Genomic DNA, 16,373 nt, shown 5'->3' on the forward strand with positions numbered 1-16,373 from the left:
TTAAAATTATGGTAGACAATATAAAGTACTTGGGAATCTACCTTCCAAGACAAACCCAGAAACTATATGAACACAACTACAAAACACTTTTCACACAAACACAGGTGTAAGCAATTGGGAAAATATTAATCACTCAAGGATATACTGAGTCAATATAATAAAAAATGACAATTCTACCTAAAGTAATTTACTTATTCATTATCATGACATTCAAACTACAAAAAAAGTATTTTATAGAGCTAGAAAAAAATAACAAAATTAATCTGGAAGAAAAAAAGGTAAAGACTATCAAAGAGAATCAATGAAAAGAAAATAGAAGATGGCCCAGCAATACCAGATCTCAAACTGGATTGTTGCTGCTGTTTTTCAGTCATTCAACTGTGTGCAACTCTTTGTGACTATTAGGATGTCAGGCCCTTCTGTTCTTGACTGTCCCTGAAATCTATGCAAGCTCATGTTTGTTGCTTACATGGCATTATCCACCCACATAATTCTCTGCCTCCCCTTCTCCTTTTGCCTTCAATCTTCCCTATATCCGTCCTTTTCAATGAATCATATATTCTAATTATAGGGTCAAAGTATTTAAGCTTCAGTTTCAGTATTTGTACTTCCAATATAAAGTCTTTAAGTATTGATTGATTATTTTATAATTGATTGCTTTGATATCATTGGTATCCAAGTGATCTCAAAGTCTCTAGTTCCACAATTAGAAAACAACAATTCTGCAGCATCCAGCTATCTAAATAACCCACCTCTAACAGCCATAGCCATACATTACTACAAGAAAAGCCATAACTTTAACTTTGTTATTTTTACTTGTCTCCTCATGAGGATGATTTGGTACTTTCATCTCTTTCAGGACTTGCCAAAAATTGATGTCAATCACACAATAAAAGAGTTTAGTATCGTCAATATATTTCTGACTCACTTGCTTTCTCCAGATTCCAATAAACATTTGCAATTTGGATTCTAGTTCCATTATCTCTCTGAAAACCATCCTGTAATTCCGATAATTCTCATTTTACATACTGCTGAAACTTACAAAATCTTAAGTATAATTTTGCAGGCATTCAAAAGATGTGACAGTTGTTTGGTAATTTGAATGTTCTTTGGCATTGCCCTTCTTTAGGACTGGGACAAAAACTGATTTTTCCAACCATTGAGCTTTGCAAATTTGCTGGCATATTGAAGGAAAAATTTTGGCACCATCATATTTTAAAATTTAAAATATTTAAAATTTCATTGCCTTCACTAGCCTTATTGTTGCCTTCCTAAGATCCGTTTGACTTCACTCTCCAGTATGTATGGCTCTAGTCAGTAACCATATTGTCTGTTTATAAGTGATGTTAGAATCTTTCTTGTATAGTTCTTCTGTATATTCTTGTTACCTCTTCTGTATTATAATGTAGCAAGCATCAAAACAATCTAGTACTGGCTAAGTAATAGAATGGAATTGATTAGGTACATAATACACAGTAGAGAATGAACAAAGTAATCTAGTGTTTGACAAATACAAAAATCTCAGCTTTGGGGACAATAACTCACTAATAAAAATCTCTGGGAAAACTGAAAAGCAGTCTATCTAAAACTAGCTATTGACCAACATTTCACAGTATACCAAGACAAGGTCAAAATGGGCATATGATTTAGACAAAAAAAGATAATATCATAAGAATATTAAGAGAGTGTGTCCTTGGACAAATTTGACAATAGCTATGGAAGTGATGTGGACATAATTGCCTACAATAATGAAAATATAAAGGAAATTTGTTTATTTTTAATTTTCCCCATAGGAATATTTAGACAACTTTTTCCAGTTATATCATTCAGAGTATGTGAGTGTGTGTGTACATGTTACAAAGACAACTACCATGTTAATAAAATATTCCATTTGAAAAAAATTAGGAGAACATGAAATATTTTACCTGTCAGATATACAGATAAAGGAAAATTTTATAACCAAATAATATATAGAATATGAAGAGATATAAAATGCATATTTGATTATATAAAATTAAAAGGGGATTGAACAAAGACAATACAACCAAGATTAGAAGGAAAGCAGGAAACTGAGGGGGAGGAGGATTTTATAGCACTTTTTTTCTGACAAAGGCCTCATTCTTTCAAGTATGTAAGAAATTGTGTCAAATTTATAAAAAAAAAAATGAGTCATTCTCCAATTGATAAATGGTCAAAGGTTTGAATAGGCAATTTTCAGGTGAAGAAATCAAAGGTATTTATAGTCATATAAAAAAAATATTCCAAAACACTTTTGATTAGAGAAATGCAAATTAAAATAACTTTGAAGTACCACCTGACATGTATCAGACTGACTAATCTGGCAGGAAAAAAATTAAATATTGGAGGAAATGTGGGAAAATTTGAGACACTAAAAGATAGTTGATCCAACCATTCTATAGAGTAATTTGAAATTATGGCCAAAGGGCTATAAAACTGTGCAAACCTTTTGGTACAATAATAGTTCTAATAGGTATATATCCCAAAGAAATTTATTTAAAAGGAAAATTACCTATTTGTATAAAAATATATTATAGAAGTTTTTTAATGGAAAAGTATTGGAAATTAATGGGATATCCATCAAATGCCCAGTAATCTTGGGTAATGGCTGAACAACTTGTGATATAAGATTGTGAGGAAATACTATTGTGCTTTAAAAAATGATGAACTAGGACTGGTTGTGGATCACAACATAGTATTTTCATTTTTTTGTTGTTGTTTGCATGCATTTTGTTTTCTTTCTCTATTTTTCTCTTTGATCTGATTTTTATTGTGCAGCATGATAATTGTGGAAACATGTATGGAAGAATTGCACATGTTTAACATATATAGAATTACTTGCTGCTTAGAGGAGTGGGTGGAACAAATGGAGGGGAAAAATTGGAATACAATGATTTGCAAGGATGAATGTTGAAAACTATTTATGCATATGTTTTGAAAATAAAAAGATTTAATAAAAATAAAATAAAAAGAAATGATGAACAAGATGTTTTCAGAAAAACCCTGTAAAGATTTATATGAACTGACGCAGAGTGAAATAAGCAGAATGAGGAGACCACTGTACATAGTAACAGCAATATTGTGCAACTGACTTAGCTATTTTCAGCAATATAATGATCCATGACAGTTCCAAAGGACTTGTGATGAAACATGCTATCCACCTCCAGAGAAGAGAACTGATAAATTCTGAATGCACATCCAGACATACTTTTTACTTTATTTTTCTTGGAGATTGTTTTTCTCTTTGTTTTCTTTAGCAACATAGCTAAAATAAATATTTTTGCATGACTGCATATGTATAATCTATATAAAATTGCTTCTCTTCTCAAGAAGGGTAGAGAAAAAAGGAAAAGAGAGAATTTAGAATTCAAAAAATTGTGTATGAATGTTTAAAAATTGTTATTAGATATAATTTAAAATATAAATAATTATAACAATATAAAATATTTGGGAGTCTACCTTTGAAATCAAACCCAGAAACTATATGGACACAATTACAAAATACTTGTCACACAAATACAGATAGAATTAAGAAAATTATAACAAAAATGACTGCTCTTTCTAAATCAATTTACTTATTCATTACCATACTAATCAAATTACCAAGGAATTATTTTACATAGCTAGAAAACAACAGCAACAGAATTTATCTGAAAGAACAAAAGATCAAGAATATCAAGAGAATCAATGAAAAAAAGTGAACGAAGGTAGCCTAGAAGTACCAGATTTCACAACATATTAAATATTAAAAAGTAATGATAAAAACATTCTGGTACTGGTACTCTAAGAAATAGAATGGAATAAATTATTCACACAATGCACAACAGTGTATAATAATTACCATAGTAATCTAGCATTTGATAAAATCAAAGATCTAAATTTTGAGGACAAGGACCTACCACTTGTCAAATTTGGGGACATTTTGGGAAGTATTTTGGAAGAAATAAGACATAGATAAACATCTAACAATTTATACTAAGTAAGGTCAAAATAGGTACAACTTCGACTTAAAGGGTGATATCTTAAACAAATTTGGAGACATGAAAAATTTGACCTATCATATTTATGCAGAAAAAAAGACCAAGCAAGGATAGAAGTGATCACAGGAAATAAAATGGACAATTTTGATTATATAAAATTTAAAAGAGTTTATACAAATAAAACCAATGCAACCAAAATTAGAAGGAAATCAATAAATTGGGGTAAACAGGTTCTGTAATTAAATTCTCATTTCTCAAATATATAGGGAACTGGAGTAAATCTATAAAATGCACATTGTTTCCTAGTTGATAAATGGTCAAAATTTTTGAGCAGGCAGTTTGCAGAAGAAGAAATCCAAGTTATCCAGTCAAATAAAAAAAAAAAATTGTTCTAAATCACGATTGATTAGTTAAATGCAAATTAAAACACTCTAAAGTATCACCTCAGACTGGCTATTGGATTGCTAACATGACAGAAAAGTAAAATGACATCAGAGAAAGGATGTAGACAAATAGGCACACATGGTTGATGTCATTGTAAACTGGTCTGCCCATTCCAATGAACACTTAAAAACTATGCCCAAACTATAAACCTTTATATACTCCTGTATATATCCTGTACATACTCAGCAATACTGTCATGAAATCTGTACCCCATGAAGAGATCAAAGAAAATAAGAAAAGGACCTATGTGAAAATATTTATAGAAGCTCTTTTAAAAAGCTATTAAAACTTTTTATTTTCAAAACATATGCAAGGATAATTTTCCAACATTCACCCTTACAAAAACTTTTCTTCCAAATTTCCCTCTTTTTCTCCCATTCCCTTGCCTAGATGGCAAGTAATCCAATATATGTTAAACATATTAAAAGAAAATGTGTTAAATCCTATGCATGCATACAGATTTATACAATTATCATGCTGTACAAGAAAAATCAGATCAAAAAGGGATGAAAATGAGAAAGAAAACAAAATGAAAGCAAATAACAAAAAGAGTGAGAATGTTATGTTGTGATCCACACTCAGTTCCCACAGTCCTCTCTCTGGATATAAATGGCTTTCTTCATCACAAGATCATTGGAACTGGCCTCAATCATCTCATTGTTGAAAAGAGCCATATTCATCAGAATTGATCTTCATATAATCTTGTTGTTGCCAATGATCTTCTAGTATTGCTCATTTCACTTAGCATCAGTTCATGTAAGTTTTTCCAGGCCTCTCTGAAACCATCCTGCTGATTGTTTCCTATGGAACAGTAATATTCTATAACATTCATATACCACAATTTATTCACAATTTAAGATCTCTTTGGGATATAAACCCAGTAGAAACCAACAATGTATTAGTGTTCCAGTTTTCCCACATCCCCTCCAAAATAGAATACCTTTTCATATGACTAGAAATGGTTTCAATTTCCTCATCTGAAAATTGTCTGTTCATATACTTTGAGCATTTATCAATTGGAAAATAGCTTGAATTCTTATAAATTTGAGGCCTTTATCAGAACCCTTGAATGTAAAAAAAAGTTTTTTCCCAGCTTATTGCTTCCCTTCTAATCTGCATTGGTTTTGTTTGTACAAAAACATTTTAACTTAATATAATCAAAATTATCTATTTTCTGTTCAATAATGTACTCCAGTTCTTCTTTGGCCACAGATTTCTTCCTTCTCCACAGATCTGAAAGGTAAACTATCCTTTGTTCTTTTATTTTACTTATAACATCACTCTATGTCTAAAGCATGAACCTATTTCAACCTTATCTTGGTTTAGGGTGTTAGATGTGGGCCAATGCCTATTTTCTGCTATACTAGTTTCCAGTTTTCCCAGCAGTTTCTGTCAAATACTGAGTTCTTATCCCAAAAGCTGGGGTATTTGGATTTGTCAAACACTAGATTACAATTGCCATTGACTATTTTGTTCTATGAACCTAATCTATTGCATTGATCAACTACTCTATTTCTTAGCCAAGACCAAATGGTTTTGATGACCACTACTTTATAATGTAGTTTTAGGTCTGGTACTGCTAGGCCACCTTCATTTGCATTTTTCATTAGTTCCCTTGAAATTCTTGACTTTTTGTTCTTCCATATGAACTTTGTTATTATTTTTTCTAGATCTGTAAATAATTTCTTGGCAGTTTGATTGGTATGGCCCTGAATAATTAGATTAATTTTGGTAGTATCTGGCTTTATTTGTGTGGAAAGTGTTTTGTAGTTGTGTTCATATAGTTTCTGACTTTGCCTTGATAGATAAACCTGCAAATATATTATCTACAGATATTTTAAATGGAATTGCTCTTTAAAGCTTTTGCTGCTGGACTTTGTTGGTAATATATAAAATTACTGATGATTAACATGGATTTATTTTGTATCCTGCAATTTTGCTAAAGTTGTCCCTTGTTACTAGTTTTTTAATGGATTCTCTAGGATTCTCTAAGTATACCATCATATCATCTGCAAAGAGTGATAATTTGATTTCCTCATTACCTACCCTAATTCCTTTAATCTCTTTTTCTTCTCTTGTTGCTAAACCTAATATTTCTAAAACAATATTGAATAGTAATGGTGATAGTAGGCAACCTTAATTGTTTCACAACTGATCTTATTGGGAATGATTCTAGTTTGTCCCCATTACATATGATGCTTGTTGATGGTTTTAAATAGATGCTACTGACCATTTTAATGAAAGGCCATTTATTTCTATACTCTCTAGTGTTTTTAATAGGAATGGGTGTTGGATTTTATTAAATGCTTTTTCAACATCTATTAGATAATCATGATTTTTGTTAGTCTGTTATTGATATAATCAATTATGCTAATAGTTTTCTTAATATTGAACCAGTATAAATCCTACTTTGCCATAGTATATTGTCCTGGGGATGACTCTCTGTAATCTATTTGCTGATATTTTATTTAAAATTTTGGCATCAATATTCATTAGGGAAATTGGTTTATAATTTTCTTTCTCTGTTTTGACCCTATCTGGCTTAGGTATCAACACCATATCTGTCTCATGAAAGGAATTTAAGAGGACTCCTTTCCCTGTGTTTTTCAAATAGTTTGCATAGTATTAGAATTAATTGTTTTTTAAATGTTTAGTAGAATTTACATGTAAATCCATCTGGCCCTGGAGATTTTGTTCTTAGAAAGATAATTAAAAGCTTGTTCTATTTCTTTTTCTAAAATGGGAATGTTTAAGTAATTTGTTTCCTCTCCTGTTAATCTGGATAATATATGTTTTTGTAGGTATTCCTCCATTTTGCTTAGATTATTAGATTTATTGACATATAGTTGGGCAAAATAACTCCCAATTGTTCCTCTAATTTTCTCTTCATTGGTGGAAAGTTCTCCCTTTTTGTTTTTGATACTAATAATTTAATTTTCTTTTTTTCTTTTTCTAATCAAATTAACTAAAAGTTTATCTATTTTGTTGGTTTTTCATATAACCAATTCTTTGTTTTATTTATTATTTCAATAGTTTTCTTACTTTCAGTTTTATTAATCTCCCCTTTTATTTTCAGGATTTCAAATTTGATATATAATTGGGGAGGTTAATTTGGTTTTTTCCTATATTTTTTAATTGCAAACCCAATTCATTGACCTTCTCTTTCTCTATTTTCTGCAAGTAAACATCTTCTTTGATCATTGTGTAATCTTGTTGTTGCCATGAAAATGATTTCTTGGTTCTGCTCATTTCACTTTGCTTATCATTTCTAAAAGCATAATCATTACATTTTGTCCAGCTATTCTCCAACATCCCCATTCTTTACTATCATAAAAAGAGTCTCTACAAAGCACAACACTGGGAAGGAGGGAAAGGGATAATAACTGCTTTGGCTGAATCTCAGAAATTTTGATATGTTGTCTCATTATTGTCATTCTCATGTATGGCATTATCGATTGTGTCTATGATTTGTAGTTTCATCCATTCATTCTTTGGGGTTAGAGTATTTAGTTTCCAATTAATTTGTGATCTATTTTCCCCTGGCCTTTTATTGCATGTACTTTTTATTACTTCATACTCTGAAAAAATGCATTTATTAATTCTGTATTTGATAATTCTGTATTTGATTTTGAGGTTTTTGTGCCCTAATACATATCAATTTTTGTATATGTACTATTGAGAAAAAGAAAAGTATATTCATTTCTTCCTTCATTCAATTTTCTCCAAAGATCTATCATACCTAACTTTTTTAGAATTCTATTTACCTCTTTAACTTCTTTCTTGTTTATTTTGTGATTCAATTTTTCTAGTTCTGAGAGCACAAGGTTGAGCTCCCCCACTAACAGCTTTGCTGTCTATTCTTCTTGCAACTCTCTTAACTTCTCCTCTCGGAATTTGGATGCTATACCATTTGGTGCATACATGTTTAGTGCATTATTTATGGTACCTTTTAGTAGGATGTAGTTTCCTTCCTTATCTCCTTTAATTAGATCTATTTTTGCTTTTGCTTGATTTGAGATCAGGATTGCTACCCTTGCTTTTTTTACTTCAGCTGAAGCATAATAGATTCTGCTCCAGTCTTTTACCTTTATTCTAAATGTATCACTCTGCTTTTTAAATATGTTTCTTGTAAACAACAAATTGTAGGATTCTTGCTTTTAATCCAGTCTGCTACCTGCTTCTGTTTTATGGGAGAGTTCATCCCATTCACATTTCCAGTTAAAAATACTAATTCTGTATTTCCTACTATCTTGTTTTCCTCCACCTATACTTTTCTCTTCCCTTTCTGCCTTTCCCTCATTTTCAGTATTTTGCTTTATAGAAGCTCTTTTTTGTGGTGATAAAGAATGGGGATATTGGAGAATAGCTGGACAACATATGATGATTACGCTTTTAGAAATGATAAACAAAGTAAAATGACCAGAATTAGGAGATCATTATACATGGCAAAAACAAGATTGTAAAATGATCAATTCTGACGGATATGGCTCTCTTCAACAATGAGATGATTTAGATCAGTTCCAATGGTTTTGTGATGAAGAGAGCCCATCTACACCAGAGAGAGGACTGTGGGAACTGAGTGTGGTTCACAGCATAGCATTTTCACTCATTTTATTGTTTGCTTGCATTTTATTTTCTTTCTCATTTTTTCTGGCTTGATTTTATTTTTCCTGTGCAGCAAGATAATTATATAAAGATGTATGCATATAATGGGTTTAACATATACTGCTACCATGTTTAACAAATATTGGACTATTTGCCATCTAGGGGAGGAAGTGAAAATTTTGCAAGGATTAATGTTGAAAAATTATCCATGCATATGTTTTGAAAAATAAAAAGCTTTAATTAAAAAAAAGAAATGATAAGCAGGTTTGATCCAGCAATACTACTACAAGGTTTGTATCCCAAAGAGGTCACAAAAAAAGGAGAAAGGACCTACATATGTAAAAATATTTATAGCAACAATTTTCATGGTAACAAAATATTGTAATTTAAGGGAATGTCCATCAATTGGGAAATGGATAAACAAGTTGTAATGTATGAATGTAATCAAATACTACTGCAGTAAGAAGTGATGAACAGGCAGATTAAAAAAAAAAAACTAGAAAAACTTGTAGGAATTGATACAAAGTGAAATGAGCAGAATCAGGAAAACATCTTAGTACTGATCAGCAACATTGTGAAATTATCAACTATGAATGACTCAGTTCTTCTCAACAACATAATGATCCAAGACAAGTACAAAGGATTCAATGAAAGAAAATACTGTCTACAACCAGATAAGGAACTGATGCTCTCTGAATGAAGATACTTTTCTCATTTTATTCTTTTCATGTTTTATTTTCCTTGTGATTTTTCTTTTTTTTCATAACTGTGACTGATGTGGAAATATGTTTCACATGATAGCACTTGTATAACCAATATCAAATTGCCTACCATTTTTGAAAGAGGGGAGGAAAGAGGATAGAAAAAATTTAAAACTCAATATCTTGTTAGAAAAATGAATACTAAAATTTGCCTTGACATGGAATTGGGGGAAAATAAAGTACTATTTTTTAAAGAGTAGGCACAGGACAGCTAAGTGGCTTAATGGATTAAGAATCAGCCCTGAAGTCAAGAGAGCCCGAGTTGAAATCTGATCTCAGATACTTAACACTTAGCTTTGTGACCCTGGCCAAGTCACTTAAGCCCAATTGCTTAGGAGGGGAGAGGTGGGTAAAGAATCTGTACAGTTATGTGTAGGGGTTCACATTATTCTTCACATGGTTGGACTAATTTACAACTCTACCAATAGTGCATGGGTGTCCCAATTTTTCCACATTCCCTCTAATTAATCTGTCATTTTTTTTTCTGTCATGTCAGTCACGCTTTGGGGTGAACCTGAGAGTTCTTTTGATCTTGATTTCTCTAATCAGTAGTAATTTAGAATATTTTTTAATGTGGAAATTGATAGGTTTTTTTTCTTCTGAAAATTGCCTTTTCATACCCTTTGATCTTTTACAAACTGGGGAACAGACCACATTTTTATAATTTTGGCTTGTCAGAGAAACTTGCTGTAACATATTTTCCAGTTTCCTGTTTTCCTTCTGATTTTTAGCTGCTTTGTTTTTGATTATGTAAAGATTTTTTTCAGTTTCACATAATAAAATTATCTCTTTTGCTTTCAGAAAAATCTGGGAAGACATGAATTGATGCAAAATAGTGGGTAGAATCAGAACATTGTACACAGTAGCAGCAACATTGTAACAATGAGTAATTGTGAAAGACAGAGCTTCTCTATCGAAACAATGATGCAACACAATTCTAAAGGACCTATGGTGAAAAATACTATCTGCCTCTAGAGAGAAAACTGATGAACTCTGAGTATGGGTGGAAACATACTTTTTTTAAGATTTATTTTTCTTCATTTTATTCCAATATGCATAACATGGAAATATGTTTTCTATTATTTCACAAATAAAATTAATATCTTATTGCTTGCCTTTTCAATGGGTGGATGAGGGAGGGGCTGGAAGGAGAAGAGATTTTGGAATCAAAAATGTAAAAATAAAAAGTTAAGAAGGGAAAAAATTAAAAAAAAAACAATAATAATAAATAATAAAGGAAATTGATCTTGACAACATGGGTCATCTCCTATCTGAAACTGAAGTGAAAAGGAAGTAGTAGGATTGTGAGAGACAGAGCCGAAAGCAAGAGAAAGCTGACCAAGTATGACCCTCAATTTACTCAATAAAGTATGTCAAAGTCATCAGATGAGAGAATGGCTAGAAGGGGTGATGTGATCAATGTGAGGAGAAAAGATTTGGAAGAACTAATGAGAGTTCTGGAACAAAGAATCAATTAAGGTTGAAGTGATAGCTTGTCAAATTTGTTTTTTTTTAACTTCGGTAGTTTTCTTTTTTTTTACTTATTAATGAGAGTTCTTTACTGATTTTTGTTACAAATGAATTTGATAGTTTGCAAATTTGAATGGGATTAAAATTAAGCTTTGATATAGTTCTAATTAGACCTGTTTTATCAGGGACATTTAAACTGATTAACTTATTATTCATACCATACTTGATGGGCTTTCACTGATGGGAGAAGAGGGCTCCACCTCTTATAAGAGTGTTGAACTTTGAATTTGATCTCTTTTCTGTATAGTAGATTTCTGAATTCATTTACCATGAACTGTTAAATTGGGAGCCATTGGCTTGGAACAATTAGGGCATTTGCAGCAGAATAAAGTAGAATTTATCAAGGAAATTAACTGAGATGTCCCAGGAATCCTGGGCTTGCAAAAGTGGAGTATCCTTTCCTTGCTGACAGATTGCCAATCATCCACATTATGATTAGATCAGTATTGTGGAGATACCTAATTAGAGAAGATGCTTTGGAAACTTTGCCTCACTTGATTTGATTTGAGTAATTCATTGACATTAAAATTCCTGCTTGGTCCCTGCTGACATTAATGAAGAAAGCTTATGAACACTGAACAATTGCTTCCAGATTTTGATACAAAGCCATGTAAATCCAGTATGAAGTACCTGGCTGTGGCTGAAATGGTGAAGATGGAAAATTTAGTATTTTTTCCTTTAATATGTTTTTAAGAAGTAAATGTTTACCTTAACCACTTTTTGGACCATAATTTTTTTTTTTCCTTCATTTTTTTGGGGAAGCAATCCTAGTTAGGTGATTTACCCAAGGACACGCAATTAGTAAGTGTCTCAAGCAGGATTTTAACTGGGGTCCTCCTGACTCTAAGGATGGTGTGCTCTATTCATTACATGACCAGCTGGCTCTCATAAATTTCTCTTTATATTTTTATGCCCAGATTAGAAGAAGGCAAGTAGACCCAGCTGAGAGCTGTTATCAAAACACCCACATGGGTCCTTCCTCCTCTCTCTTTTTGGGCCTGGGGTTCTATGTAACAGAGCTGCCCTGAAGTTTCCTCCCTAATTGTTGATAACAGAGGAAGCTCCATATTGTAATGGATGACACAATTACCAGGTTCCCTTGGAGCATCACTCTGCTGATTTACCCAGAGTCATTGGGGGTGAAGCAGCTAGAAGTGATCCTTTCTCCCTGGTAAATGATTCCTCCCAAGATCAGTTTGTCACCATCTACACCAGAATAGCTAGTACCCACCCTTCCCACAGTCTCTATACCGGTATCACCAAGCCCTCACACACACACACACACACACACACACAAACATATCACTTCTTTGTATAAATTTTGTATTTCTTCATCTCTTCACAGGGGGTTTTTCCTAGTAAATAATAGAGATAACATCCTTGAGATTTGGGACTATTAGGGAGTGTACCATTTTTGTATCGGTATTCTCAAGCACCTGGCATGCAGCAGGTGCTTCATAATCGCTTGTTGAAATGAATTAAATTCAACTGAATTGAATATGCTTCTAGGATTCGGCTCTGGGAACCAATGGGTCCATAAAAGATCTCTGACCTCCTTAGCTTTCCAAACCCCGCCCAGCTCTGGCCTGAGGGCCTCTAATCACGGTCAGGCAGCTAGTGCAGCCCTAGTGAACAGCAGGTGTCACCCTTTTGCTTCCAACCAGAGTTCCCACCAGGTACTTGCCAAGCGCCCCTAGCCGGGCCCGAAGAGCTCTTTCCACCCGTGGCGTAGCGGCGTGCGGCGGGGGCACGTCTAAGTGTCCCCGTCCCCACGCGCGCGGAAGGACATCCACGTGGGCTGCTGTTTTCTTCCCGAAAAGGAGGGGCACGAGAGGCCTCGCTGGCCTGGAGATGCCAGAAGAAGCCGGGAGGCGTCCTGAATGCTGAATTGGTTCTTTGCCGCCCAGCTCCCGCGCTCTTTCTCCTTCTCCTCGGTCTTCGGCCTTCGAGCCCCGGACCCAGTTTTCCGCAGCAGTGCTGAGGAGGGATCAGCGGCAGCCGCGGCCGCCGGAGCCCAGGGGCGAGCAAGAGCTGAGGCTGTTGCTGCTGCAGCAAGTGCGCCCCGACCATGACTGCAGCAGCGGCCGCGGCTGTGGCGGCCGCTGACTCTGACCCGGACCCGGACCCACAGCCGCTGCGATACCTTGTACAACTTCACTTCGTCAATGAGGAGCAGCTCCTGGACGGCCTGCAGCCCTCCCGCCGCAACTCGAAACCCCTCCTGCTGGAAGTGCATCTTGGAGAAGAAGATGCTGACTTGATGGTGACCGATGGTAAGTCTTAGGTGCCCTGACCTTTGGCCAGAACTTGAGATCCAGGCAGCTGTCTGGAAAACGAGGATCAGTGTCGCCCCTGGAGTGGGGGATGGGGGGAACAAGACTAATAGAAGGGGAGGAGGGGGCCAAGAAAAGTGTATGAAGTGAGATGGAAATAAGTGGGGGGAGGAAGGTCTGGGCGATTCACGCTAACTATTTGAAGGGCTGTCACCTACAGGACAGGTTAGACTTGGTCTGCTTGGCTCCAATGGGCAGATCTAGGGACAATAAGTGGAAGATGAACTCTAACAGATTTAGGATATAAGGAAAAGCTTCCTGAACAGTAAGACTGCCTTTGGAGTTAGTGAGTTCTCCATTCCTGGGTATGGGAGAATGAGAAGTGAAAGAGGGTCTTGGTAAGGAGGGCTTGGATTATCACCTGTTGGGGATGTTGGAGACAGAATTCTTATCTAGGGACAAATTGAACTAGTACATGTCTCTGAAATCCCTTCCAAGTCGGTGGATCTTTGCTGCAGTCTAGCAGAGGATGCTTTGCTCTAATTTCCTAAGAGATTTAGTAAAGGAAGGAGGCTTTCTCCAAGATTCCACAAAGAAACAGAAGTGGAAGTGGATGATGACTGAGGTCCAAAGGGACTTCTAGGCACAAATTCTGAAAGAAGGTAGGTTCGAGGAAGAACTAGAAAAGTGGAAGAAGAGAGGGGTTCAATCACATCTTTTTAAGTCCTAGGAAAGTTTGGGTAGATACCAAACTTAAGAAATCCTTCTATAGCCACAACCTGGGGTTGAAGGTCAATGAAGTATGAAAGCCTATGAAAATTGATCAGCAGGCATTTATTAAGTGTACATAACAGTGCCAGGCAGTTTTTGCCCTCTGTGTGCCAGGCATAAAGTTCAGAAATTAGTGGAGGAGGGGATAAGTAAGAGTAGCTTGGTCCTTACTAGAGTTTTAGCCCCTGTCTCTTGGATTTGCTTTGTGTTAATGTGAAATTATTTCACTGGCTAGTAGTAACCAAGAGGTAGGAAAAAACTGGGAAACATTAGGAAAAGACTGTCCTTGGGCTATTTGATTGTAATCTACTTTTCAATTTGGACCACATTGAGTACCAAATGTATGAAGAATTCTTTGCTAGACTGAAAAATCATTTCCTTTAAGAGCAGGGGGATGAGGAAAGATATCTGTCCTTTTGCCTGGTTGTAGTCAACCAAGATTAGGATTATTAATAAAATCATAAGGTAATAGATTTAGAATTGGAAATAACCTGAGGATTATTCAGTATATCCCCTTCCTTCCTACTCTTCAAAGCAAATGAAGAAACTAAAGCACAGAGGAGTTAAGTGACTTGCCTCAAAATCATATAGGCAGCATTAGCAAACCCAGGATTAAATCCTAGCTGACTTTTCCATTAAGACAACATCATCATATTATGCAAACCTAATTTCACTCCTGGAAAAGTTTACTAGTCAATCAATGGAATACCATAGATAAATTTGTCTTAATTTCAGCAAAACATTAATTAAGTTAATCATTCCATCCTTATGAATAAGCTGGAGAAGTGAAGACTAGAAGTTAGATGAATTCAGAATTGGTAAAGGAAAGGCTAAATGACCCATTTTCCAAAAAAAAATGGTATCCATGATCTAGTGTCATCTTGAAAAGAAAGCTCATGTAAGTGTTCAGCAATCTGTCTTTGGCCTGAACCATTTGATGTTTTGGTCAGGACTTGAATGTAAGCATTGATGTCTGATGGGTTTATCAAATTTGCAGCTGAGGTGAAAAACTTCTTTATAGATCTGGCTCATGATATTATCCAGGATTTCCTAGAAAACCTTAGAATTTGACTCTTGTCATTCCCTAGAAAAACCCTCAACTCCAGTTAAGCCATCAGACTAACAGAATATTAAATATAAAACAGTTCTTAGGAAATTTGACAGAAAATCCAAAGAAGTTGAACCTGAACAAATAAAGAATCAAAAGAACTCCTCCTTTTGGGAGCTCCAACTTTGCAACTTTTCAGGAAGCTCAGTCAGCATAATAATGGATGAATACCATCCATAATTATCAAGAAGCAATTGGACCTGGAAACATCCCTTGACCTCAAAGAGTATACATTCACTAGCATGATTTACTACATTCATAATTAAGTAACTGTAAAGTTGTTTCAAGAGGGAGAAAGGTTTCTGGGGTGAAGGGAGGCAGTAGAAAGAGTATCAGAAACTTGACTCTTTTGAACAATGCAGTGATTGAAGGCAATTTCAATAGACTTGGGATAGAAAATGGCAATTGCATCCATTGAGAGAACTACAAGTTTGAACATGGATCAAAGCATGGTATTTATCTGTTTATTTTTTCTTATGTTTTTCCCCCTTGGGTTTGATTTTTCTTGCATAACATGACAAATATGGAAATATTTTAAAATATTGCACATATTTAACTATATCAAATTGCTTTCTGTCTTCGGGGTAAAGGGAGGTAAGGAAGGAAGAAAAATTTAGAACACAAAGTTTTACAAAAATGAATATTATTTGGAAAAATAAAATACTAGTGGGGGAAAAAAGAAAGGGTATCAGGAAAGAACTAGTTGAGGATGTGGCATTTGAGATGTGCTTTGCAGAAAGTGAGGGATGCTACCTTGAGGTAGAGAGGGAATCCATGTAAAATTTGGGGGACCATCTGAAAAGGCATTAAGTCAATAAAAGGAACTTCTAGTAACTCAGCTTGATGGGGAAAAACGAACCTATGGAAGGGAATAATGTGAAAT

General features: G+C 34.5%; 1 protein-coding gene across 3 annotated transcripts in view; it reads left to right on the plus strand.

Moving 5' to 3' along the window:
- The first annotated feature begins 12,837 nt into the window (after positions 1–12,837).
- LOC100925499 (histone-arginine methyltransferase CARM1-like) overlaps positions 12,838–16,373 on the plus strand; it is a 233,559-nt gene continuing 230,023 nt past the window's right edge. For 2 of the 3 annotated variants that reach the window (XM_031962264.1, XM_031962277.1), the window contains exon 1: positions 12,839–13,611. In XM_031962264.1, coding sequence (XP_031818124.1) covers positions 13,407–13,611 — 205 coding nt within the window. In that variant the 5' untranslated portion in view covers positions 12,839–13,406. Of the gene's footprint in view, positions 13,612–16,373 lie in introns of all 3 variants that reach the window. The other variant, XM_031962269.1, reaches the window with a different exon arrangement.

Source organism: Sarcophilus harrisii, chromosome 1, assembly GCF_902635505.1.
Source record: "Sarcophilus harrisii chromosome 1, mSarHar1.11, whole genome shotgun sequence".
NCBI lineage: Eukaryota > Metazoa > Chordata > Mammalia > Dasyuromorphia > Dasyuridae > Sarcophilus > Sarcophilus harrisii.